Raw genomic sequence first — 27,229 nt, forward strand, 5'->3', positions numbered from 1 at the left:
AAACATATATTTTGTATCAAAATGGCATCCAGTAATCACGGATCCACCTCTTCCAAGCATAACGAGGAAAATATGGCGGCTCAAGGCATTGAGCAGGAAGTTATGAAGCCAGCTCGGAAAGCTGCCGGTGCTTGGCAGAAGTATGTTGAAAATGAAGTAATAAATTATCTCCGCAAGAAATTGAATTTGGGGGATAGCAATAATGAATTTGTGGATGAAGAGAAAGAGCAGGCCATGGGCACCTTTGAGGACCTGTTTAACCAAAAGGGCCAGGTTGTTGGGTTTTTAATGGCATTTGCTGGAGCAGAAAGTGATAGAGGCCGTGACAGACTTCTCCTAGAAGCTTGGCCCATGTTATGGTTCATGACCGCTGGAGCTGCCCAGCAGACCAGGATTCTAAGGGAAGAGTTGTCAGAGGCCCGCCTCTTGTTAGAAAGCAAAAATCAGGACATTGAGTCTTTGAAAGGAAAGCTTGGTCATGCCGGTATTCGTTTAGACGAATCCGAGAAACATTATGATAGATTGGTCGGAGACTTTCGAAGTGCTCAGGACCTGTATGAAAGAAACTTTCAGGAATTAAAACAACTTCAAAAGAAGTATCAGGACTTGAAAGATGAGGTGGAGTACTTCAGATCAGAGAGGTTATCTCCTGTCAAAATTAAAGTTCACCCAGGGGATAAGCATGACCAGTCAGAACTTACCTTGATAAAATCTGAGCAGAAAACTCTGGAGGAGCAGATTATAAGGTTGACGGCCCAAATAAATTCTGGGGTCCAAAGACGGACCAACCCAGTCAAGCCAGAGGCTGATGAGCGGAGATACCCGCATCACAGCGAAGTATCTGATAGTGAGTCAGGGTCAGAATATAGGTCACCTCCTAAGCTTTCAAGATACACTCCAGAGCGCTCTGAAGAAAGATATGAGGTTTCATATAGGCAGGAAGGGAAATCCCAGGGGTCATTCAGGAGATATGACACCCCAAAGGTCATTAAGTTCCTGAAGGACACTGTTCCTATGTTTTCTAAGAAAGGGTCCCTTGAAATCACCGAACACATGAAAACATATGAACAGACGTTAGAGATTCTGGGCATTAGAGATGACCACACCAAAATAGAATTGCTGCCATGGGTGTTTGAGGAGAAATACCGGCAATTCTTTGAGACCTTGAGGGCCTATTCCAATCAGTCCTGGAGAGAGGTTAAACATAAGTGCCACATGGAATTTGGGCCTTATAAAACTGTAACCTCTGCCAAGGCTGCGGCCTACAATTTAAAGTGTGGTCCTCACCAAAGCCCTGCAGAATTTCTGGCTGTCCTCAGAAATGCCTATTTCCAGGCTGAAAAGGATCCCAATCCTAACCAGCCAGAATTCAAGACACTATTCTATGAAGCATTACCTGCTTACATAAAATTGGGACTTGCAAAGGATTACAGAAAGGGATGCTCTCTTGATTGGTTGGTGAGAGAGAGTGACTATTTATTCTCGATCCAACAGTCCAGTGAGGGCGGGATAAAAAGAGAACCTAAAAATAGCCCCAAGATAGTAGCAGCCACTACCGTTTCCCCTCCAAATCCAAAGGTGCAGGCAGAGAAGAAATCATATGCGGAAGTAGTCCGTGGGGGTAAAACCAATGGTTCCCCTAGATTTGTACCTCAAGCCCAGCAAGTGAAGGAGGTCCATAACTTTGCACCCCAAAACCAGTGGGTGAGAAAGGATAGACAAAAGCCAGGGAACTACGGTAGTGGAAGTGAGAAGAATAAAAAGTATGGTAAGGGCCAGTACAGTGATGAAAATCAAAGGAGGCAATGGTATCCTCAGAGGTTCTATTATCCTCGCCAAAACCAACATGGGAATTTTTATGGGAACCCCAATTTCAACAGGAACCATAATTACAATAAGAATCCCAATTTTAATAAAAACTCCGATTTCCAAAGATTTCCTCCACGCCAAGAACACCCTCAGGCTCAAAGGGGGGATACAGTACCCCAGGCTCCCTTTAATAACAGGGAGACCCCAAAACCTCAGAGAGAACAATGGCGTCGGGATCAGAGCAGTAGTTCTGACTCTGAGTCTCATTACCAGTCTCGTCCAAAATACAAGCGCAAGTATAGGAAAAGGGAGAATCAACAGAATGACTCCTCTGAGCGTATTGGACAAATAGAGGCACAGGTCAGCAAAATGGCTGAACAAATGGACAGGCTTGTCACTCAACTTCCATCCAATCCTTTTTTAGGAGCAGCTCCTGTGACCAACCAAGGGTCACAGAATTAACAGGCAACCAAGCCTTAAACCAACAGGGGAGGACACTGAGTCAAATGACAGGAGATGTGTGCCCCGTCCCTGACACGCCTACTAATGGAGAAGCTAGTTCTCAGGCAAAGGGGGACCAGTTGTTGGTTATTAATGATTCTCCTGTTTTTCAGTGTCCATCTATTGCCCCTAATATAGTCGCGGCATCGGAAGTCGTCGGGATTGACAAGCCAGACGGAGCACCAACTTCTAGTTGTGCTTCTGTCTTGAGACAGTCCAAGAATCCCACCAGGGAGGATAAGGGTAATGTGTCCACCACATGCGGTGAGATAAGAGCCAGTCATATGTTATTGAAGGGCCCACAGATCTTCAACCACACTAATTTCATGTGTGAGCTGACTGAATCTGATGGGAGATATTATGCCACGGTGCAGGTGCAGGATGCCAGTGATCTTTCGATTGTCGGCTTAATAGACACTGGATCCCAAGCAACCATCATGTCACAGGAGCATTTTGACAAAGTGGCGAATGTCATGCCCACCAAGCCAAGACTTAAAAGTTTTGACAGCTCATTGATTGGTGTAGGTGGAGACCCTTTACAAGTCATGGGTACCGCCTGGCTTAAACTGAAACTGGGTAATAAGGAACTGAGACACCCCATCATCATTGCTAGCATATCACAGCACCACATGATAATTGGGATGGACTTCCTAAAAAGGCTGAACACCATAGTTGATTGTGTGAACCAAGTCCTGTGGTCACAGGTAAATACCCCAATTAAATATGGGAAACTTAAAACTCCCCATTCCCGACAACACTGCCACCTGGTGGAAGAAAGGCCTGGATCATTAGAAATCCATTTCAGGAACAGCCAACTTCCTGATGTAACGGTTATCAAACCTGATGACTGTAACCCTATCAGAAGAGATGAGGAACACATTTTTAGAATTCCCCAAGATAAAATCAAAGATATTTCCCTCCAAGATGACATCCTTACGATATCTTTTCATCAGGAGGATAAACCAAGAAAAGGGGGAGATCACACCCAATTCTTGACAGGTATTGAAAGGGTTAACAGCGACTTGTTTATCCCCATCCGGATAAATGGTCTTAATAGGTCAAAATATGCCAAACTAGATTTGAGACAGGAACACAGCTTTGTAAGCCATGGGTTGATAAAACACCTGACCGAAATGGAAATGATCCGTTTCTCCACACCTCAGCGTCATTGGATTTCAGACTCCCTTGATGACTCTGATGATCACAATTCAATGGCTAGGTGTCTCTTAAACGTCACTGTAGGAAACAAAACAGCCACCCATGTGTTCCTAGTCTTGGATAATCCCCAAACTAAAATTTATTTTGGCAACGATGTATTACATCGCTTTGCAATGCAAGTCGACCTAATTAATGACTGTTTATGGAGTCGACTAAAAGGGGGACCCCGAAAAATACCAAAATCTGGACTTAGCTTTAAAATCCCAGCAACAGATGCCTTATGCTGTTGAAGTCCAGGTAGCCCAAAAGATTACAATTCCTAAGGGCATAAATAATTTCATACTCCCCATCCAAGTTAAAAAGGGACATAGACTGAAGGGGTCAGATGCATTAGTATGCCTCTCCCATAAAATGCAGGGGGAGGGACTGAACATTACACACACGCCCCTAGTCAACACACATCAATCCCCGATGTACATTTACGTACATAATCTGTCCAATCAGGACATCGTCTTACCCAAAGAGACCCTTATTGGTCTAGCGGTAGAGACTGAATATTATACCTTTGGGGTTACTAACCAGGTGATTGGACTCATCCCCGATGAATATTTGTCGGAGGAACAATTAATTGAACAAACATTCCATTCATTACCAGAGGGTATTTTCACCATAGAGTCCATTTATCCATTCGATTCTAAAGATGGCACCTGTCGAATCGAAGAGACATCAATTGTCTTTGATCACCCAATCAAAGAACAAGAGTACCCCAAAGAACCTGGATGGCAGGAGAACACACACACACATCACATACCCAATGACCTCACCACGAAACTTGAAGAGGCATATGAGATAGGTCAGCCGGAAAGCTTTCCTGGATTCAAGGAGTTAGTGGAAGAGATGGTGGCCCTCGCCGACGCGTGTGCCAGTGATCTCGACCGACAATTGCTCCGAGAGCTTCTCCTTGAATTCCAAGAGATCTTTGCCAAGGATTCTTACGATTGTGGGACTACTGACCTACACATCGCTAGGATCCAAACAGATCCAGATGCCCCACCAGTATTCGTAAGACAGTATAGGTTACCATTAGCTTCCTATGAATCTCTAGCTGAGATTATCAGGAAGTTACATGAAAGGGGTATAATTAGGCCCATCCACAGCTCCTACAACCACCCGATCCTGGGTATCTTAAAACCCAATGGACAATGGCGTTTGTGCGCTGATCTCCGTCAGCTAAACAAACGTGTGTACATGTCAGGATGGCCTGTCCCATACATAGACCAGTGTCTCGCCCAGCTCCAAGGATCCCAAGTTTTCACAGCTTTAGATTGTGCACAGGGGTATTGGACCATAAAGGTGAGTGAGGAAGACCAATACAAACTGGCCTTCAGTTTTGGGAATCGACAATATTGTTGGGTACGAATGCCTTTCGGATTCATAAATTCCGGACATGAATTTGCTGTGTTCATGCACAAGGCCATGCCAGACGCCTTCGAAAGGGGGACGTTGGCATATGTGGACGATATCCTGATCAAAAGTACTGATATGGCCAAACACATTACAGAACTTCGGCATGTCCTGGGCCAATTAAAAGCAGCAGGAGTAAAACTGTCCTTACAAAAAGCCCAGTGGTGTCGCACGAAGGTAAACTTCCTAGGCCATGAAGTTACTGCTGAAGGTTTGAACCCACAAAAGAAGAAAGTTGAGGCGGTTCTGAATTGTAAAGTCCCTACTAACCTTAAAGAATTGAGATCATTCCTAGGTATGGTAAACTACTCGCGTAAGTTTATTGACAATTACGCCGAGATAAGCAAGCCACTGCTTCACCTACTGAAGAAGGATGTCGAATGGTCGTGGGGTAAGAAACAGGAGGACGCCATGAAGGAATTAAAAGAACGTCTCACACAAGCGCCGTGTCTCGGATATCCCGAAGGGGGTAAAAATTTCTATCTAGAGACAGGGTTTACGCAGGTAAGTATGAGTTCTGTTCTTTACCAGAAACGTGATGATGTCAGTAAGGTGATTGCCTATGCCAGTAAAACTTTGTCCCCGGTTGAAGTAAAGTTCAGTGACTGTGAAAAAGCTCTATTGTCCACCGTGTGGGCATTACAGAATTTTCGCAGTTACATTCAGGGAGAGAGAATCATTGTTGAAACGGCACACCAGCCTTTACAGTATTTAAAGAGTGAACGTATCAAGGGAGGAAATGTGTCTAATAGCCGCATCACTGCTTGGACTTTGTCTTTGCAAGGGTGGCCTCTTGAAATTCGGTACAAACAGAACAAGGAAAGTCCAGTAGCCCAGGGCCTAGCCGAGCTCCATGATTGTTCCGCAACTACGCCTGCTATGGAGGCCCCGGACACTGACTTTCTGGAAGAACAACTGTTCTCTCCCTACAAGGTTTATGATGAAGAATACTGTAAACAGCTGCCGTGTGTATATGTGGATGGTTGTGCTTTTCATCACAAGGATGGGGAACAGCTCCAACTAGTGGCAGGTATTGGAATCGTTTGGACCCAAGGTGTCACCCCAATTTCTGTGGGATACAAACTTGGACCAAAAAGCAGTCAGGTTGCTGAACTTACTGCAATTCTTAGAGCAGTTGAGATGGCTATAGAGTTCAACATCAGAGAGTGTGCCATCATAACCGATTCCAATTATGTCAGGAATAGTTTTGTGGAGTATTTTCCTAGGTGGAAGCGAAACAACATGAACAAGAGTAATCACAAACCCGTGAAACATGGTAAGCTCTTTTGTCACATCGATGAACTGGTAAGGTTCAATGATCTCACCCTGCACTTCAAGAAGACCAAAGGCCACTCCAAGGTCCTAGGTGCCGAGAAAGAAGGGAACGATCTGGCCGATTCTCTAGCCAAGGAAGGGGCAATCACCGGTGAACTGTTAGACATTGATCAATTTTTAGGTACCGTACAGGTTGAAGCTGTCACCAGGCAGCAGGCCAGAACAGCTGGTGATCCAAATGCAATACAATGGAGTCACGATTCTCCTAGTGAGGATTTAATTACTGCCCAAAAAGAAGACCCAATAATTGGCTTGTTTTATAGTCATATAGAAGATCCCAACCAAAATCCCATAAATAAGGAAGTATGTAGTGGGAAGGAGGATTTACGTATCTTAATGAAATCCAAATCCCAATTCTCTTTATACCAGGGATTGTTGATACGAACCTCAAAGGGTGGCGTACAACAATGGGTCGTCCCACTTAAATTTAGAGGTTTGATGCTACAGCATGCCCATGATGCTCCCACTTCCGGTCATCGTGGAGAGAAGATCACGTATGAGATCCTGCGGGATTATGCCTACTGGCCTCATATGTTGCGTGATGTGAAGGAGTACTGCCAAGGTTGCCTAATATGTCCCCAATTTCAACCTACCAAGCCAACTCACAGAGCACCTCTCCAGAAGAGGGGGATATGTATGCCTTGGTCAGACCTTCAGATGGATTTTATTGGGCCAGTAACAAAATCTTCACGAGGAAATCGGTATATGTTAACAGTTACATGTTTATTCACCAAGTATGTCGAATGTATACCAGCACCAAATAATAGCTCCGAGACATGTGCTGCATTGCTAATAAATCATGTATTTTCTCGTTTTGGTTTACCTCAGAGGATAGAGTCTGATAGAGGATCGCACTTCACTAGCGAAGTGATGGCCAAATTGTGGAAAATTTTGGGGGTTAAAAGGAAATTGCATATCGCCTATCGGCCAGCCTCTAGTGGTGGTGTAGAACGATACAATCAGACCATCGTTAATGTCCTTAAGAAATTTGTTAAGGAAACAGGTAAAGATTGGGATGTCAAACTCCCGCTGGTCCTGATGGCGTTGAGGGCTACTCCGAATACAGTTACAAAAATGTCATCTTTTGAACTGATGACAGGTAGACGGATGGTACTGCCCCAGCACTTATTGTATCGCACTACAGATCAAAATTTGATCAATGCTACCACCACACACCAGTACATAGAGGATTTACGTAAACATCTGCAATATGCTTTTGCCTTTGCCCAGCGAAATTTGGAAAGAGCTGCAACTAGTGCTAAGACATACTATGATCTCAAAACCTCCAAGAAGGAATATGAGATTGGTGACAAGGTCTATCTATACAACTTTGCAAGAGACCAGATCAAGGAACGGAAATTCCTTCCATCTTGGAAAGGTCCGTTCTCTATCATTGATAAAATCTCTCCGGTCGCATATAAATTGCAGGTGACACGGTATGGTGAAATCAGTGATAGATGGGTGCACATCAACCAATTACGTGCTTGCCATCCGAAGTCTCAATTGCAGTTGTTGGAAGACTAAACCCACCAATTCCTATCTGGAGATATTGAGATCATTCTTAAACTTCCTTTAAACATATAATTCATATTTTGCCTTACAGGATCCAGTAACATAATTTTATGTATATCCATTACTCAAACTGTTCATTTTAATAATTTAGAAAGGAAGGCCTAGACTATGACCAGACCGGCGATCGGAGGTGTCAATGACCGGACCCTAAAAGGAAGCTATAATGTCCTGTGGGAAAGACCAGATGCCAGAGATCGATCCGGAGACGATAACCTGATGTCCCAGGCCACCAAGGGCCAGTCCAGAGGAAAAGACCCGCCTAGGAGACCGTCTAAGAGACCTGTCGTGCGGAGGACCCATGGACCCCAAGGTGGATGTGTCAGGCCAGGCCGGCCTCATCACAAGACCAGGATCGTCATCGGAAGTGTCCATCTAAAGACGCCGAGTCAAGTTGAGGAACAACCAGCATGACCGCTGCCATTTTATTATCGAAAATTTTTTTTTTATTTCATTCACTTCACCGGAGAAGACGAACAATCACTCTAACCCAAAAGCCTCACTCATGTTTTTCGATACAGACACCCCTATACACGTGCCTGTACCCCAAAAAACAAAGGGGGATTTTGTTGTGGGCTTTTGGAATCATGTCAAAAATATGACTTTTATCAAGACATAATGTTATATAGCCAACAGCTCAGCAGAACCGGATGTTAAGAGTTAATTTTGTCTTGGTTAAACCTTCAAGAATTCTAGTTAAAGAAATGAAGAGAACAGGGAATTAAGACTTTTCCAAGACAATGGGATGTTTGAACTGTCAACAAGGACTATTTGTATATGGAAGTGAGAAGAATGCATCTACAGAAAGTCAAACACATAGGACTCTGACTTGTAAACATTTCAACAATAATGAGACGGGAACTCAACTGTTTGGAAGCTTAACCAAAACCTGTAGAGTGTGATGAACCAACAAACCTCTGAAACTATTACTATCTACTATTGTTCACCAAGGGTGAAAGCATTAACAATTGTTTACTATGAGTCCGATACAAGGGCTAGGCAAACAGAGATTTTTTCCCTACAACAGAGGAAATGTTGATGCTGAAACCAAGGGGTGAAATTCAGGACATTTAAGTTTAAAAGTTCACTGTATATCATTACAAAAATGTACTACAAAAACAGATTATGAATAAGATGTCATAGACTTTAAACACCACTAAATACTCAGCAATGGGAACTATATATCACTAACTTGAGTATTGAGATGATGGGAAGTAAGATGTATTATAAACTAGCATTAGTTACATGTCTTATCAAGAAACAAACAGGATGATACTTCAAGGAGGAATAACCGAATATACACCTATATTCCATGGTCCCTATTTAGAATATCATAGGTATGATCACTGCTATATCTGGATAGAGCCGTATATTTTATTCCTGAAATTACCTGAAGATTCCACCCAAGGTATGAGTCATCTCAAATGCTCACATTGTTCTGTGATACATGACCGCCACCTGGCGGGCAGGTGAGAAATAGCTTATGTACACACATTTCTCAACTAGCCAATCAGGAAGCCTGGTGGGAAGGTATCTTAGAACAATGGACTAGTGGATATAAAAAGCCCATGTGCTGTAACATAAAAAAAAAACCTCATGAAAAAGAAGAACCCTCATAAGACCTCATGGAAAGACCTGACATCTGAAGAAGATCTCTGCTGAAATAACTACTCTTCCATCTTTTCAAACTTCCTAAAACTTTAAACCTCTAAACTTATAACTTCCTACATTCTCCCCTATTGAATCTCTCACTTGCCTATATATCAGTCTAAAGGCGTTCCACTGCCAGCTAAATCCACGGGAGAGTTGCCTAGTCTGACGTCCGGGTGTGGTGAGATGTTTATTTGATTTGTATTAATTACTTTCTCTGTTGTGTAGAATCATAAAATTACCTTAGTGTATTACAACAATATTGGATAGTTAGATATATGTAGTCAGATACTGTGTTACTGTTAAAAAAAATTGTTTATTGCCATATTATAAATTTTTCCATATTTCATAATTTATTGAATATTAATAACCAGAGTATCATATATCAAGGGCTTACTTCTTGCAAGCCTATGGCCACGGCATGTAAGAATAAAACCTTTGAGATATTCGAAATTATTAATTATTAATAAATTTAATAAATATCATATCATTTAAATTTGTGATTGATGTAATTAGTTAGAGACATTATTAGTGTGTCTTACATTGGTAGGATATATTTTTGATTGTGTGTACCAATATTCATTTATCACCAGTCTTTTGTGTTTTGTGTTAATATATATATAATTTTTGTACATAAATAAATTTTTATATTTATCTATTATAAGGCAAATTTTGTGTGTATGGTACGAAATCATATTGGCTAAAAGAATTCAAGGTATAATAATAAGTGGTGATCGAATTATCAAGGTGTCCAAATTATTGGTTTACTAAATATTTGCCGTATTTTAACGGCTGGAGGCACTGTAATATTTCATCTAAGGGAAAGGGACACGCCCTTTATAAATAATATATCCTTACATAAACCACCACAACACCCTGTAATGATTTAGGGTTAGGGCGTAACTTACAGTGGACCTAAACCCTAGGTGGTACGCTGAATATCTGAGAAATGTTATGTAGATTTCTAGAATTTTATCATCATACTGCTGCCTGAAAAATAGTTAGTGATAATTTTTTTGAGATCTTAATATTAAATATTTCCTTGTAATCACTTACCTAAGCTGTTGACAGCCATGTATGAATGGAGATAACATTATTTGGTCCTCAGCATCCATTGTGAGATGTTGAAAAGAGATATTCTTAAAACTTTTACAAATCTTCAAGCAATAGCACAGCTCCTTAGAAGAATTCTTCATTCTTAGATATTTATAATGCATGGCTCCAATGATCAAACATGATCGAGACATAACTCTCCTTATGAAGTCCTCATCCTGAGTCTCATTCAGACAACAAATGGATTCAATAGATATGATTGATTTTTCATGTTTTACAATCCATTTTATCATTGCAGATTTTTTTTGGAGTGAAATGTTAATCCCTGTGCTCTTTGAGAATTCCGTAACAACTTTTTCATTTAGAAATCCGAAGAGGAATCGTACAACTAGTGCTAAATGTGGATGATCTTTGCACAATTCTGAGCATGAATTCCCTTTACAGATCTCAGGGAGTGAGGTGTTTTTCTCAGATCCATCATCCATCACGTAATATAGAGCAGCAAGGAACTCCTGCACACTGAGGTGGGTGAAGCTGTAGCAGGTTCGGGTGCCAATTCCATGGTGGAATATGTCCTCATTCACAAATACAGACTTAAACTTGGAAAGATGAAGTTCTTCTAAATCTTCTTCTGCAAACAAGATTTGATGGTTGAGAATTCCCTTGTTGGCCAGAGCACACAGTTTCTTCAGGCTGGCATGTACAGACTGCTCTCTTCCATCATCCTCCCTTCCATGGTACATTATTAGACCTTTCAAGTAGGAGAGATAGAGAGATGTAATTGTTTGATATGGAATTAAATCCAATTCCTTCTTTATTTCTGGCTTTATCAGAGTGCATACAATCCAGGACATGATGGGGACAGCACATAGGGTGTACAGATAGTCATTGTCTTTTATTATACTGAGAGCCTTCGCTGCATCCTCTGGATTTTCAAAGAAGTTGCGGACATATTTGTTATGATCTTCTCCTGTAAATCCCAGAATATCCACAAAACGTGAACGGAATTTTTTAATAAGCTGATGTAACTTTTGTATTGCCATTGGTCTTGTGGTGATGATCAGAGAAACTTCAGGGAGACATTGTTTGTTTAGTAAACTTTTTAGGAGAACTTCTATGGAATTTTCTTGAAAAGGGTCATCACAGTTCTCCTTCACATTTTCCAGAGACCATTTCAGCTCATCAAAACCATCAACAATTAAAAGCAGTTTCTCAGAATTGCTCAGAACTGACTTCATCATATCCTCTGGACATATCAATCCACAGGCTGTAGATAAAAGTCTAGCAAGGCTTACCTTATCAGTGATGGTGTTGAGTTCTCTACAGTTCAGATGAAATGCAAAATTAAACTTGTCTTGGTAGAGATTCCCAGAAGCCCAGTCCAGCATAATCTTCTGGGAGGTTATTGTTTTTCCAATCCCGGATGGTCCTTGTAACACTACAGCTGTGGGAATGATTCCTTTTGGATTTGGGTCAAACAGAGCCTCGAGGGTGGTTGGTGAATACTCCGGAGAAGATCTCTCATCCATTATCTGGAGATGCTTTATACCCAAAGCTGTTATTTCATGTTCTCTCTCCTCTATTTTCCGAGTATTTCTTATCATTAATAGGTTGGTATATCTATCTTCCAGGTCGACATTCTCTCCTGGTAGGGAGTTGTGTTCTTGTATAAGTTGGTATTTCTGTTTCGCTGATTCCATATATTTCATTCTGCAATCTATATTACATACAACTAATTTACTCATATGTGAATATTTTTTATTTTCAGCCAACATTTTCAACTAATAATACCAAGTAAAACTGTTGTTTTAATTACAAGTGGAGTACAGTGGGCTATGTGATACCGTGCATCTCCCTTCCATAGTTCCTGTCTCTACTCCCAACTGGGGGTGTTCCCAAAAGTAATAACTAATTATTAAAAAACTGATGCGCTGGCAACAACAAATTAAATAATAAGATGACATAAAAAGAAACAAAAACATAATCCTGGTGACCAGCTGCTGAAATCACCTAGTGTGTGCTCATCCATCAAATCAATGAATCAAAAACAAATTATGTGTTGCACTGCTGAGATGCATAAATATTTGCAATCAACCTGTGTTATGTGTCCTTAATCATACAGTATGTATAACATTCTGCAATATAATAATAACCTCATTAAATCATAACTCATAAAAAATGTGTTCATAAAATAATATTCAGTGGTGCTCTCTTCATAAATAATCTTTCTTCACCAAATGGAATTTGCTTCCAAAACCTCAGTGCTGTAACAATATCAACTCAGTATATATTGAAGTATGATATAAGATATTTACGTTTCATGAGTTTACAGTGCTGCACGTTTAGGATATAGTATTTGGATATGTTACTATTTTTACTAGTTTTGTCAAAGTGCGGCTTAAAGTGGTTGAAGGTTTTTTACCTTCATGCATTCTATTCATGAACATAAAAAAACCTTCAGCATGCTGCTTCCCTCACAGCCCCCCCCCCCCCAATACTTACTGGAGCCTAACCATAATCCAGCACTGTGCACCTGAGCCTCAGCTCTTCTGGGTTTCCCTCTCCTTATTGGCCATTGGCTACTGCTGCTGTCAATCACAGGCAGTGATGAGGGAGTGGGGGGTGAGGCCAAGCTGTGTTCCAGTGTGTCTTATAGACACACAGAGGCAGCTCAGGAGTGAGCACACACAAATGCCCCCAGAGCAGCAATTAGCTCAGGGGGCATTCAGCAGGGTAGAAGAACAGGGGACATGAGAAGAGGAGGCTTAAGGCTGCTCTATGCAAACCCATTATACAGAGCAGGTAAGTATGACATATTTGTTATTTTTAAAACAAAAAAATTTAAGCTTTATTGTCACTTTATTTTGGGCTGTTTCATTAATAGGGATATCTCCTGGCCTCCTTAAAAACACAAAATAAATTATGTGGATATAATCTGGAGTCATTAGATGTATATAATTCTTATGCTTGCCCCATTGGATCTGGACTTTACTATTGCCATGTATTTTAACTGTTAAAAGTTTGTTCCATTATATTTACAAACATGTAATACCATTGGTAAAGGAACTTGGTTATGTGCCTTGTCATGAGGTTGCATATCAGAGGTGGTACCACCTCCCAGTTTTTATAGTAACCTGATAAATAAAGCGGCTGTATTTGCATGATGATCCATGGACCATGGAATGCGGGGGAAGCGGCTTGTTAATAAGTTGCATTAAAATTAGTCTCATCGCCCTCGGTTCCTATAGTAACCTGATAAAAAAAGGTGGCAGTATAAAAGTCCCTGCTTTGTTACCCAGCCCCAACTCCTGACACAGTCATGTGATTAGTGACGACACACGTGGGGTGGAGCTGGGTGACTTTAGAATTAGACTTGAGGTACGGCAGCAGTGTAATAGCACTTGACTCCAGTATATTCTTGGAAATTGCAAGCGCAATTTGAAATAAAAGTAAGTGATTTTATTATAGTACACTATGGCTGGAATTCTTCAGGCTTTGGGTACATTTTAGAGGAAAACTTGTGGAGGATTGAATCTTTAAAGGCAAAGCTCTTCTGCAAACATTGAATGATTAAACTGATCTCTGTGTGAATTGGAAGTCTACTATTATATTCCCTGAGAAAACAGAGGCGCTGTATGACCTATAATCCCTACAGGTCTTAAAACAGGAGGGTACACCCGTTCAGGTGGTGGTTCATAGTGTGAAGAGTATTTAAAGCACCGGAGAATGGAGATCAGTACCTGGATAGTGGTGGTTCACTGAGTGGAAATCGCTACAGAATTGGGTCTTTGGAAGCCATTCCCTGAAGAATGGGAGATGCAGTATGACCTATATACATCTATGAGTCTTAAATTAAAGTGAGGGCACACCCAATTATATATAAGGTGGTGTTTCACAGAGTGCAGAGTGTAACAGCGTATACCCAGAGATGGACACGGTTCAACCATTTTGGCTTCAACCTCCATCTTGGCAAATATAATATATATATTTTTTTTTATTATTTTATTTTTTATTATTTTATCCTGGGTTAAAAAATTTCCTTTTTTTATATATTGTCTGAAAACTTGATTGAAATAGGGTATGTAGTAACGTTATGTACTCTAATATAGGGATTTAGGTTTTTTAGTATATTTTATAAAATATGTGTATGTATATCTGGCTGATATTGACTTATCATGCTATTATTTTAAGTTTTATACGATAGGGGGTGGAGTAGTAGTATGGAGGATAAGTCTGATCTCCATCCCTTTTGTGAATGTTAGGGATTTTTCATAATATCTGATGTATGGGGTTACCCTCTGGGAGAAATGGCCAGTACTGAAATGTATAGGTTCTTGGGGGATGATTTTTCAATTAAATATGTATTGGTATAATTTGAGTGCACAAGGTGGCCAGTATGGGATTGTTTTCCCTGTGTTCTGCTGATCCAGGTGCAGCTTGTATGTATGGGTAGGGATATCCGGGTTTCCAGGTTGTAAAATGGCCACGGCTGTATCCTCACCTCCTTGGTTAGTGGTATTTAAGGAGAGTGAGGAGACACGTCCGTATCCCTGTTGACAAAGTCCGGATGTGACGAAATGCGTCCGGGGCACGTGACGTGGTGACGTTCTGACGCTCTTCCGGAAGTGCTGTGGTGGCCATTTTTGTTCCTGGAACACGCGGCTGTGTATGCCCTGGAATCCTCCATACAGGTGTATGGTTAGTGGGGAACCTATCACCAATTACCTATCCCTTCTCTGAAGTGGTATGGTGAGGATATTTCAACACCACTGAGCAGAGGCTCGATTGTGGAATCAATTGCTTTGTGTGTGGAAGCTGATCTCTTCTTATTTTAATGTAAGTTGCTATAATAAAGTACTATGATTATTTATTATATACACTGATCCCTGGTCTATTTATGAGGTCTGTGGGAAGTGGCTGGAAAGGCTGAAGGAAAAAGGTTGGAAATAATCTCATCAATGCTTGTGTTACTACCTTGAGGGTAATTATGCACTTCTGTTATTTTTGTGCAGTGGATTAATATTTAAGGCAGAGGTATCTTGTTTCACGGTTGCTGTGGCACGGTAGTGTTTTCGCATGTAACACGTGTGGTACTTTGATTATATTTTTTATATTATTTGGATAAAGCACTATGTTGAGTTTTTTTCTTTGAGGTATATGAAGATTTGTTTTTGGAGTATACCAAAAAGGCGGTTTGGAGACACGAAGATTTGAGAAAGTACTGACAAAGATATATTCTTTTTGGGATTTATTTGGACTTTGATTTCTGGACTCTTATTTTGGGACTTTATACACTAATATAGAGTTTTGGGACTTATTTTGGGACTTTATACACTAATATTGAGGTTTTTTTGCAACCAAGTGTGCTTAAAGATTGATTGATTTATGTATGTACTTCAGGGGAAGGACGGTTAAAGTGACTTGGTGGGGTATTACAATTAAAGTAGGATAGTGCTGGATATTTAATATTATATTATATATATTATACTATATTATAATAATATATTTCTCCCTCATCTTCCCCCTTTCCTTTCTGAGAGTCCCAGCGACATTTGCCCAGTGTGTATGTGTCTCACAGAAGGGTCATAGGAGCTATAAAGCCCCCCAAGGGAGCCGGGGCCTCCCTGTCCAAAGAACCTTCAAATTGTAACACCTCGGAAGAGATAAGGCAAGCTTTCCCAGGAGTTGAAAGAGATTCCAACCTAATAAACCTAACTCAGCGTAGGTGACAGAATCAGATAACCATTGTTAAAATCCACTTTTCCCCTATGTCTCATATCATGGAATATGAGAGACTTACATAAAAACTGGGCGTATCGTCAGATTGGCCATGAGAAGGCGAACAATTTGATAGGTCAATCGCCTTGTCTCAAATACATAGGAAAGCAGAAAAATAGATCTTGTGAACCGTTCAGTATAGAATTACATATTTCATCTCTAATCAATCCTCAGACGTGTCTGCATAATAATCTACCCACGGGTGGAATGTCACTTGTGCATAGGAAAAGTTATGAGCCCAAATATGAACTACATGAGATTTTTGCTCTAGTTTAGGTCGACACCCAGACCTCCACACCCTACATGGGGTATTGGTCCTTGACATCAGAGACACCCCCTGCTGGGGAACTACAAATTGGGCTGTCAGGCCTAAGAGAAGTGAGTTGAAGACGTCTCCCATTTTCACATCAATACCACCTGGGGAGACCCGTGCCCTTTTGCTCTGAAACTTGGATCTGCTAACCAAGGACTGGCAATAACCTTAACACTTTCACCTCTCTCTGATATCTCTTTGCTGCGTTGTTGGTCTCTGTATGTTTATATATATATATATATCTTAGTTACCTCTTTTCTGTAAATATTTTTATTGCACCCGTTTGACATTTTAGTAATAAATCTTTCCTTCTGAAAGTGTTGAACTGTTTCTATAGCGCTTTATTGCAATTTATGAATTCCTGCCTCTAAAGAGAATGCTACTGTGTTTGTTTAACCGTCTGTATAACCGTGTTATGCAGACGATTACCTCAACCATTATAGTGTTATTGATGAGATTGCCGAGTTTCCTCTTTCTCTGCACAAAAAGGAGGTGGTGGCAGTGTGAAGGGTTAATTGCGTAATTAACTTGACCCAGTAACAATCGCTCAGGCTGCCGGTACATCGATTGTGGTCCAATTAGCTAGAAAATTGTTGTGCAGGGTGCAGCTAGGTGTGGCATTGTTAGGCACGTGACATCACGGTTTTAGATTGGCTAGTCCTTTGGTCACGAGTTTGGTGAGAAGGTCTGGGGGTCTGACGCCGCAATCGTGACACAGAGCACTTGCAGCACTGGGGATTTGAGATCAGCATCTAGAAATCGATGGTGTACTGAGCTGCTATTGTTTCAGCACTGAGGTTTTGGAAACAAATTCCATTTGGTGAAGGAAGATTATTGATGATGAACTGAACATTACTTTAAGAACACATTTTTGATATAGAATATTTATGAGTTATGATTTAAACATTGTATTATGACAGAGTGGAATGTTATACATATGATTAAGCACACATAACACAGGCTGACTGAAAATATGTTTGCATCTCAGCAGTGTAACACATAATTTGTTTTTATTCCCACATGTAGCCAATCTCTTATAGTAACATACACTATATTGCCAAAAGTATTGAGCCGCCGGCCTTCCACACACATGACCTTTAATGGCTTCTGTGACATAAATGTAAGATTTGGGTTGCTGAGATGTGATGTGATCAGTAGAAATGTCATTGTAGATCTAGTTTAATTCCATGTTATTACAGATAAGTGTTCAGTATTCAGTCAGAGACATATGTTCACCAAAGAGCATCTGAAAGGACAGAGCAGCTTCTAGGCTGGAGGTGATACCTAGATGCCAATAAAACCTTGTCACCTTTGTAGCCAGAGTTTGCCACCTTCTTGAAATCTAAAAAGAACAGCTCTAGCCATTTTGGCTTCGGTAAACAGCAGGAGACCAGGAGTGGCTCCAATGTGTCTGGGAGCTATGACTTATATACCCAGATCAAAGGAAAATATTTCATCTCTCACGAAAGCTAAAATATTAGTTGCAGAGAGATGAAAATATTTTCTTCTGATTGGACACACTGTAGGCTACACCTGCATGTAAAACTGTATTTGTAGCCTATGTAGAATCCCAGAGAAATGCAGAAAATGGTTATATGGTGCCTGACTGTGACAGCTGAACAGTGATTGGTACTGTTGCAATTGGACTGATGCGCTGGTGTCGGAAATTCTATCACTGACTTGCTCCAGTCGCAGGATAACTCTTAGTATAAGTTTTATTTCTGTCTTTAGTCTCTTTTATTTTATAGTCAATAGCCCATTACACAATTTTTGTATTTTCTGTATTATTTATAACTTTTTATACTTTGTACATATTTTATGCACTGCCCACTTTCGGTATATTAAATCATAAAATTAATAAGTGACTTCTGGGTACTTAAGCTTTGGCTCATATCTCTGGAGAGATTATGGTATTACAGTGTCTATATGTGCTCGGTCTAAGTTCATTGCCAATCTGTATGCAATTGCACTGTGTGTTGGCAGATTGCATGCAGATTGTAAAGTAGCAGATCTGCCAGACGGAGACCTGTGTGTATGTGGTGGCTCAGCAGACCAGTCTGCGGACAAACTGTTGGGTGGTGGCAAGCTACCGTTTGTGGTGTGTCTGGTGTGGGGGGGTGTGGACAGTGGAAGAGTGATTAACACTGAGGTTCTATCTTGTAGGATAGCTGGAGGAATCCTAGAAGGGTGTGCCAATTGCTAGACTGCTCCCCAACCCTTAGAGTGCACCAGATTGTATATAAGATTTGTATCTGCCTGTGTGTGGTCAGCCAGCTGGATTGGAGTGGAGTCTCCCTCTAGTCGTGACCAGAGGTAGTCCGGGCTGTGAAAGTGTATCACGGCCAGTCTTATATGTTCAAAGTCCCCCTCATTCCCTCTTTACCCCAAGTCATGGCCAGACGTGCACGCCTCGGTTAGCTAGTTGCTGTGGGTGTGTGCGTGCGGCTTGGATCCGTGACAGCCTCCCAAGCTGAGTCCGTAGGGTTATATATTGAGTTGTCCCCACCCTTTGCAGCTATAACAGCTTCTACTCTTCTGGGAAGGCCGTCCACAAGGTTTAGGAGGGTGTCTATGGGGAGGTTGGACCATTCTTCCAGAAGCACATTTGTCAGGTCAGGCACTGATGTTGGGGGAGGAGGCCTGGCTCGCAGTCTCCGCTCAAATTTATCCCAAAGGTGTTCTGTGGGGTTGAGGGTTGAGGACTCTGTGCAGGCCAGTCAAGTTCCTCCACCCTAGACTGGCTCCTCCATGTCTTTATGGACTTTGCTTTGAGCACTGGTGTGCAGTCATGTTGGAACAGGAAAGGGCCATCCCCAAACTCTTCCCAAAAAGTTGGGAGCATGAAATTGTCCAAAATGTCTTGGTATGCTGACGTCTTAAGAGTTCCCTTCACTGGAACTAGGGGGCCAAGCCCAACCCCTGAAAAACCACCCCACACCATAATCCCCCCTCCACCAAACTTTACACTTGGCACAATGCAGCCAGGCAAGTACCATTCTCCTGGCAACCACCAAACCCAGACACATCCATTGGATTGCCAGACAGAGAAGTGTGATTGGTCACTCCAGAGAACATGTCTCCACTGCTCTAGAGTCCAGTGGTGGCGTGCTTTACACCACAGCATTCAACGCTTTGCATTGCACTTGGTGATGTAAGGCTTGGATTAAGCTGCTTGGCCATGGAAACCCATTCCATGAAGCTCTCTCCGCACTGTTCTTGTGCTCATCTGAAGGCCACACCAAGTTTGGAGGTCTTTAGTTATTGACTCTGCAGACAGTTGGCAACTTCTGTGCTCTTCAGCATGCGCTGACCTCGCCCTGTCATGTGACGTGGCCTACCACTTGGTGGCTGAGTTGAGGTTGTTCACAGTTGCTTCCACTTTGTTATAATCCCACTAACAGTTGAGCGTGGAATATTTAGTAGCCAGGAAATGTCACGGATGGACTTATTGCCTAGGTGGCCACCTATCACGGGACCACGCTTGGAGTCACTGAGCTCCTGAGAGCGACCCATTCTTTCACCAATGTTTGTAGAAGCCGTCTGCATGCCTAGGGGATGATTGTATACGCCTGTGTCCATGAAGGGGATTGGAACACCTGAATCACATGATTGGGAGGGGGTTGGAACACCTGAATCACATGATATGGAGGGGATTGGAACACTTGAATCACATGATTGGGAGGGCGGGGATAATACTTTGGGCAATATAGTGTATATAGAAAGGCACCAATCCAATCTTGCTGTACAAGGGAGGAGTGCACCTATTTCATGTGTCTCTTGGCATCATGTCATCCAGCTCTCTAGTGTGTCTCTGCATCCAGTCACCCTCCTCTCTCCTGTGTCTCTGCATCCAGTCACCCTCCTCTCTCCTGTGTCTCTGCAGTCTGTCACCCTCCTCTCTCCTGTGTCTCTGCAGTCTGTCACCCTCCTCTCTCCTGTGTCTCTGCAGTCTGTCACCCTCCTCTCTCCTGTGTCTCTGCAGTCTGTCACCCTCCTCTCTCCTGTGTCTCTGCAGTCTGTCACCCTCCTCTCTCCTGTGTCTCTGCAGTCTGTTTTTTTGCAGTCTGAGGGGATTGGAACACTTGAATCACATGATTGGGAGGGCGGGGATAATACTTTGGGCAATATAGTGTATATAGAAAGGAACCAATCCAATCTTGCTGTACAAGGGAGGAGTGCACCTATTTCATGTGTCTCTTGGCATCATGTCATCCAGCTCTCTAGTGTGTCTCTGCATCCAGTCACCCTCCTCTCTCCTGTGTCTCTGCATCCAGTCACCCTCCTCTCTCCTGTGTCTCTGCAGTCTGTCACCCTCCTCTCTCTTGTGTCTCTGAAGTCTTTCACCCTCTCCTCTCCTGTGTCTCTGCAGTCTGTCTCCCTCCCCTCTCCTGTGTCTCTGCAGTCTGTCTCCCTCCCCTCTCCTGTGTCTCTGCAGTCTGTCACCCTCCTCTCTCCTGTGTCTCTGCAGTCTGTCACCCTCCTCTCTCCTGTGTCTCTGCAGTCTGTCACCCTCCTCTCTCCTGTGTCTCTGCAGTCTGTCACCCTCCTCTCTCCTGTGTCTCTGCAGTCTTTCACCCTCCTCTCTCCTGTGTCTCTGCAGTCTGTCACCCTCCTCTCTCCTGTGTCTCTGCAGTCTGTCACCCTCCTCTCTCCTGTGTCTCTGAAGTCTTTCACCCTCCTCTCTCCTGTGTCTCTGCAGTCTTTCACCCTCCTCTCTCCTGTGTCTCTGCAGTCTGTCACCCTCCTCTCTCCTGTGTCTCTGAAGTCTGTCACCCTCCTCTCTCCTGTGTCTCTGAAGTCTGTCACCTTCCTCTCTCCTGTGTCTCTGAAGTCTGTCACCTTCCTCTCTCCTGTGTCTCTGCAGTCTTTCTCCCTCCTCTCTCCTGTGTCTCTGCAGTCTGTCACCTTCCTCTCTCCTGTGTCTCTACAGTCTGTCTCCCTCCTCTCTCCTGTGTCTCTGAAGTCTTTCACCCTCCTCTCTCCTGTGTCTCTGCAGTCTGTCACCCTCCTCTCTCCTGTGTCTCTGCAGTCTGTCTCCCTCCCCTCTCCTGTGTCTCTGCAGTCTGTCACCCTCCTCTCTCCTGTGTCTCTGCAGTCTGTCTCCCTCCTCTCTCCTGTGTCTCTGCAGTCTGTCTCCCTCCCCTCTCCTGTGTCTCTGCAGTCTGTCACCCTCCTCTCTCCTGTGTCTCTGCAGTCTGTCACCCTCCCCTCTCCTGTGTCTCTGCAGTCTGTCTCCCTCCCCTCTCCTGTGTCTCTGCAGTCTGTCACCCTCCTTTCTCCTATGTCTCTGCAGTCTGTCACCCTCCTCTCTCCTGTGTCTCTGAAGTCTTTCACACTCCTCTCTCCTGTGTCTCTGAAGTCTTTCACCCTCCTCTCTCCTGTGTCTCTGCAGTCTGTCACCCTCCCCTCTCCTGTGTCTCTGCAGTCTGTCACCCTCCTCTCTCCTGTGTCTCTGCAGTCTGTCTCCCTCCCCTCTCCTGTGTCTCTGCAGTCTGTCACCCTCCTCTCTCCTGTGTCTCTGCAGTCTGTCTCCCTCCCCTCTCCTGTGTCTCTGCAGTCTGTCACCCTTCTCTCTCCTGTGTCTCTGAAGTCTTTCACCCTCCTCTCTCCTGTGTCTCTGCAGTCTGTCACCCTCCTCTCTCCTGTGTCTCTGCAGTCTGTCACCCTCCTCTCTCCTGTGTCTCTGCAGTCTGTCACCCTCCTCTCTCCTGTGTCTCTGCAGTCTGTCACCCTCCTCTCTCCTGTGTTTCTGAAGTCTTTCTCCCTCCTCTCTCCTGTGTCTCTGCAGTCTGTCACCCTCCTCTCTCCTGTGTCTCTGCAGTCTGTCACCCTCCTCTCTCCTGTGTCTCTGCAGTCTGTCACCCTCCTCTCTCCTGTGTTTCTGCAGTCTGTCACCCTCCTCTCTCCTGTGTCTCTGCAGTCTGTCACCCTCCTCTCTCCTGTGTTTCTGCAGTCTGTCACCCTCCTCTCTCCTGTGTCTCTGCAGTCTGTCTCCCTCCTCTCTCCTGTGTCTCTGCAGTGTCACCCTCCTCTCTCCTGTGTCTCTGCAGTCTGTCACCCTCCTCTCTCCTGTGTTTCTGAAGTCTTTCACCCTCCTCTCTCCTGTGTCTCTGCAGTCTGTCACCCTCCTCTCTCCTGTGTCTCTGCAGTCTGTCACCCTCCTCTCTCCTGTGTTTCTGAAGTCTTTCTCCCTCCTCTCTCCTGTGTCTCTGCAGTCTGTCACCCTCCTCTCTCCTGTGTTTCTGCAGTCTGTCACCCTCCTCTCTCCTGTGTCTCTGAAGTCTTTCTCCCTCCTCTCTCCTGTGTCTCTGCAGTCTGTCACCCTCCTCTCTCCTGTGTCTCTGCAGTCTTTCACCCTCCTCTCTCCTGTGTCTCTGCAGTCTGTCACCCTCCTCTCTCCTGTGTCTCTGCAGTCTGTCACCCTCCTCTCTCCTGTGTCTCTGAAGTCTTTCACCCTCCTCTCTCCTGTGTCTCTGAAGTCTTTCACCCTCCTCTCTCCTGTGTCTCTGCAGTCTTTCACCCTCCTCTCTCCTGTGTCTCTGAAGTCTTTCACCCTCCTCTCTCCTGTGTCTCTGAAGTCTTTCACCCTCCTCTCTCCTGTGTCTCTGAAGTCTTTCACCCTCCTCTCTCCTGTGTCTCTGAAGTCTTTCACCCTCCTCTCTCCTGTGTCTCTGCAGTCTGTCTCCCTCCCCTCTCCTGTGTCTCTGCAGTCTGTCACCCTCCTCTCTCCTGTGTCTCTGAAGTCTGTCACCCTCCTCTCTCCTGTGTCTCTGAAGTCTGTCACCCTCCTCTCTCCTGTGTCTCTGAAGTCTTTCACCCTCCTCTCTCCTGTGTCTCTGAAGTCTTTCACCCTCCTCTCTCCTGTGTCTCTGCAGTCTTTCACCCTCCTCTCTCCTGTGTCTCTGCAGTCTGTCACCCTCCTCTCTCCTGTGTCTCTGAAGTCTTTCACCCTCCTCTCTCCTGTGTTTCTGCAGTCTGTCACCCTCCTCTCTCCTGTGTCTCTGCAGTCTGTCACCCTCCTCTCTCCTGTGTCTCTGCAGTCTGTCACCCTCCTCTCTCCTGTGTCTCTGAAGTCTTTCACCCTCCTCTCTCCTGTGTCTCTGAAGTCTGTCACCCTCCTCTCTCCTGTGTCTCTGAAGTCTTTCACCCTCCTCTCTCCTGTGTCTCTGCAGTCTGTCACCCTCCTCTCTCCTGTGTCTCTGCAGTCTGTCACCCTCCTCTCTCCTGTGTCTCTGAAGTCTGTCACCCTCCTCTCTCCTGTGTCTCTGAAGTCTGTCACCCTCCTCTCTCCTGTGTCTCTGCAGTCTTTCACCCTCCTCTCTCCTGTGTCTCTGCAGTCTGTCACCCTCCTCTCTCCTGTGTCTCTGAAGTCTTTCACCCTCCTCTCTCCTGTGTTTCTGCAGTCTGTCACCCTCCTCTCTCCTGTGTCTCTGAAGTCTGTCACCCTCCCCTCTCCTGTGTCTCTGCAGTCTGTCACCCTCCTCTCTCCTGTGTCTCTGCAGTCTGTCTCCCTCCCCTCTCCTGTGTCTCTGCAGTCTGTCACCCTTCTCTCTCCTGTGTCTCTGAAGTCTTTCACCCTCCTCTCTCCTGTGTCTCTGCAGTCTGTCACCCTCCTCTCTCCTGTGTCTCTGCAGTCTGTCACCCTCCTCTCTCCTGTGTCTCTGAAGTCTTTCTCCCTCCTCTCTCCTGTGTCTCTGCAGTCTGTCACCCTCCTCTCTCCTGTGTCTCTGCAGTCTGTCACCCTCCTCTCTCCTGTGTCTCTGCAGTCTGTCACCCTCCTCTCTCCTGTGTCTCTGCAGTCTGTCACCCTCCTCTCTCCTGTGTTTCTGCAGTCTGTCACCCTCCTCTCTCCTGTGTCTCTGCAGTCTGTCACCCTCCTCTCTCCTGTGTTTCTGCAGTCTGTCACCCTCCTCTCTCCTGTGTCTCTGCAGTCTGTCTCCCTCCTCTCTCCTGTGTCTCTGCAGTGTCACCCTCCTCTCTCCTGTGTCTCTGCAGTCTGTCACCCTCCTCTCTCCTGTGTTTCTGCAGTCTGTCACCCTCCTCTCTCCTGTGTTTCTGCAGTCTGTCACCCTCCTCTCTCCTGTGTCTCTGCAGTCTGTCACCCTCCTCTCTCCTGTGTTTCTGAAGTCTTTCTCCCTCCCCTCTCCTGTGTCTCTGCAGTCTGTCACCCTCCTCTCTCCTGTGTCTCTGCAGTCTGTCACCCTCCTCTCTCCTGTGTCTCTGCAGTCTGTCACCCTCCTCTCTCCTGTGTCTCTGCAGTCTGTCACCCTCCTCTCTCCTGTGTTTCTGCAGTCTGTCACCCTCCTCTCTCCTGTGTCTCTGCAGTCTGTCACCCTCCTCTCTCCTGTGTTTCTGCAGTCTGTCACCCTCCTCTCTCCTGTGTCTCTGCAGTCTGTCTCCCTCCTCTCTCCTGTGTCTCTGCAGTGTCACCCTCCTCTCTCCTGTGTCTCTGCAGTCTGTCACCCTCCTCTCTCCTGTGTTTCTGCAGTCTGTCACCCTCCTCTCTCCTGTGTCTCTGAAGTCTTTCTCCCTCCTCTCTCCTGTGTCTCTGCAGTCTGTCACCCTCCTCTCTCCTGTGTCTCTGCAGTCTTTCACCCTCCTCTCTCCTGTGTCTCTGCAGTCTGTCACCCTCCTCTCTCCTGTGTCTCTGCAGTCTGTCACCCTCCTCTCTCCTGTGTCTCTGAAGTCTTTCACCCTCCTCTCTCCTGTGTCTCTGAAGTCTTTCACCCTCCTCTCTCCTGTGTCTCTGAAGTCTTTCACCCTCCTCTCTCCTGTGTCTCTGCAGTCTTTCACCCTCCTCTCTCCTGTGTCTCTGAAGTCTTTCACCCTCCTCTCTCCTGTGTCTCTGAAGTCTTTCACCCTCCTCTCTCCTGTGTCTCTGAAGTCTTTCACCCTCCTCTCTCCTGTGTCTCTGCAGTCTGTCTCCCTCCCCTCTCCTGTGTCTCTGCAGTCTGTCACCCTCCTCTCTCCTGTGTCTCTGAAGTCTGTCACCCTCCTCTCTCCTGTGTCTCTGAAGTCTGTCACCCTCCTCTCTCCTGTGTCTCTGAAGTCTTTCACCCTCCTCTCTCCTGTGTCTCTGAAGTCTTTCACCCTCCTCTCTCCTGTGTCTCTGCAGTCTTTCACCCTCCTCTCTCCTGTGTCTCTGCAGTCTGTCACCCTCCTCTCTCCTGTGTCTCTGAAGTCTTTCACCCTCCTCTCTCCTGTGTTTCTGCAGTCTGTCACCCTCCTCTCTCCTGTGTCTCTGCAGTCTGTCACCCTCCTCTCTCCTGTGTCTCTGCAGTCTGTCACCCTCCTCTCTCCTGTGTCTCTGAAGTCTTTCACCCTCCTCTCTCCTGTGTCTCTGAAGTCTGTCACCCTCCTCTCTCCTGTGTCTCTGAAGTCTTTCACCCTCCTCTCTCCTGTGTCTCTGCAGTCTGTCACCCTCCTCTCTCCTGTGTCTCTGAAGTCTGTCACCCTCCTCTCTCCTGTGTCTCTGCAGTCTGTCTCCCTCCTCTCTCCTGTGTCTCTGAAGTCTTTCACCCTCCTCTCTCCTGTGTCTCTGCAGTCTGTCACCCTCCTCTCTCCTGTGTCTCTGCAGTCTGTCACCCTCCTCTCTCCTGTGTCTCTGCAGTCTGTCACCCTCCTCTCTCCTGTGTTTCTGCAGTCTGTCACCCTCCTCTCTCCTGTGTTTCTGAAGTCTTTCTCCCTCCTCTCTCCTGTGTCTCTGAAGTCTGTCACCCTCCCCTCTCCTGTGTCTCTGCAGTCTGTCACCCTCCTCTCTCCTGTGTCTCTGCAGTCTGTCACCCTCCTCTCTCCTGTGTTTCTGAAGTCTTTCTCCCTCCCCTCTCCTGTGTCTTTATTCCAGTGAATAACAACATCAGATCTGTGTGGGATGTAGAGGATTGGTAATGGCCATTTCTGATTTTTTGTCAGTTGTATAACAGGGAAGTATAATCACAAAATCATGATCAAGACAAAAAATTACATGTGTATTGGAAGTATGAGTACATGTATGTACAATATGCAAACTCTTACCTCCTACGTGATTTACATTGGACTTTTTCACCTTGTCTGGCAGTCGTCGGTCTTCATTCCTTCCTGTTTTATGTTTTAAAAGAAAATAAAAAATATAAATATTTCTGTATTTGCTAAATACTCTTTTTTGGTATTTCATAAAAACTTATAGAAATATATTTATTTGGTGAGGTTTGCTCAGATTGAAAAGTCCTTCCAATTCATATGTAAAAGTTGAATAATTGCTCCAATAGTTATCTCCTTCCCCCCAAGCTTCTTGCTGATGTCTTGTAGCCCAGTCCAGCCTTGTGCAGGTCTACAATCTTGTCCTTGACATCCTTTGACAGCTCTTTGGTCTTGTCCATATTGGTGAGGTTTGGATGGAAAAAAGATTCTGTGGTCAGGTGTCTCTTATACATATAACGAGTTTTTATTAGCAGCTCCTTCTTAAATTGACAGGACTAATCTGTGTACCACATGAGCACATAGACAGTCTGTGGGAGCCAGAATTATTGTTGGTTGGTAGGGGATCAAATACTTATTTTAGATCTGCAACTGAATTGCATACATATTTGTATAGTTAATAAGCAGATATTAGATTAAAGA

The 27,229-nt window shown here is 44.4% G+C and overlaps 1 protein-coding gene across 1 annotated transcript in view; it reads right to left on the reverse strand.

The window, feature by feature from the left end:
- The window catches only part of LOC149461827 (NACHT, LRR and PYD domains-containing protein 12-like), a 196,707-nt gene extending 170,004 nt beyond the window's left edge, over positions 1–26,703 (reverse strand). Inside the window, exons 1-2 of the mRNA XM_089677623.1 lie at positions 26,645–26,703; positions 10,543–12,256 (exon numbers count right to left, since the gene is read on the reverse strand). Of these exons, the coding sequence (XP_089533749.1) occupies positions 10,543–12,248 (1,706 nt within the window). The 5' untranslated portion in view covers positions 12,249–12,256; positions 26,645–26,703. The remainder of the gene's footprint in view (positions 1–10,542; positions 12,257–26,644) is intronic.
- Positions 26,704–27,229: the final 526 nt, after the last annotated feature.

The sequence above is a fragment of the Staurois parvus genome, unplaced genomic scaffold (assembly GCF_062004578.1).
Source record: "Staurois parvus isolate SC_StPar_1 unplaced genomic scaffold, SC_StPar_1.0 ptg000191l, whole genome shotgun sequence".
Taxonomy (NCBI): domain Eukaryota; kingdom Metazoa; phylum Chordata; class Amphibia; order Anura; family Ranidae; genus Staurois; species Staurois parvus.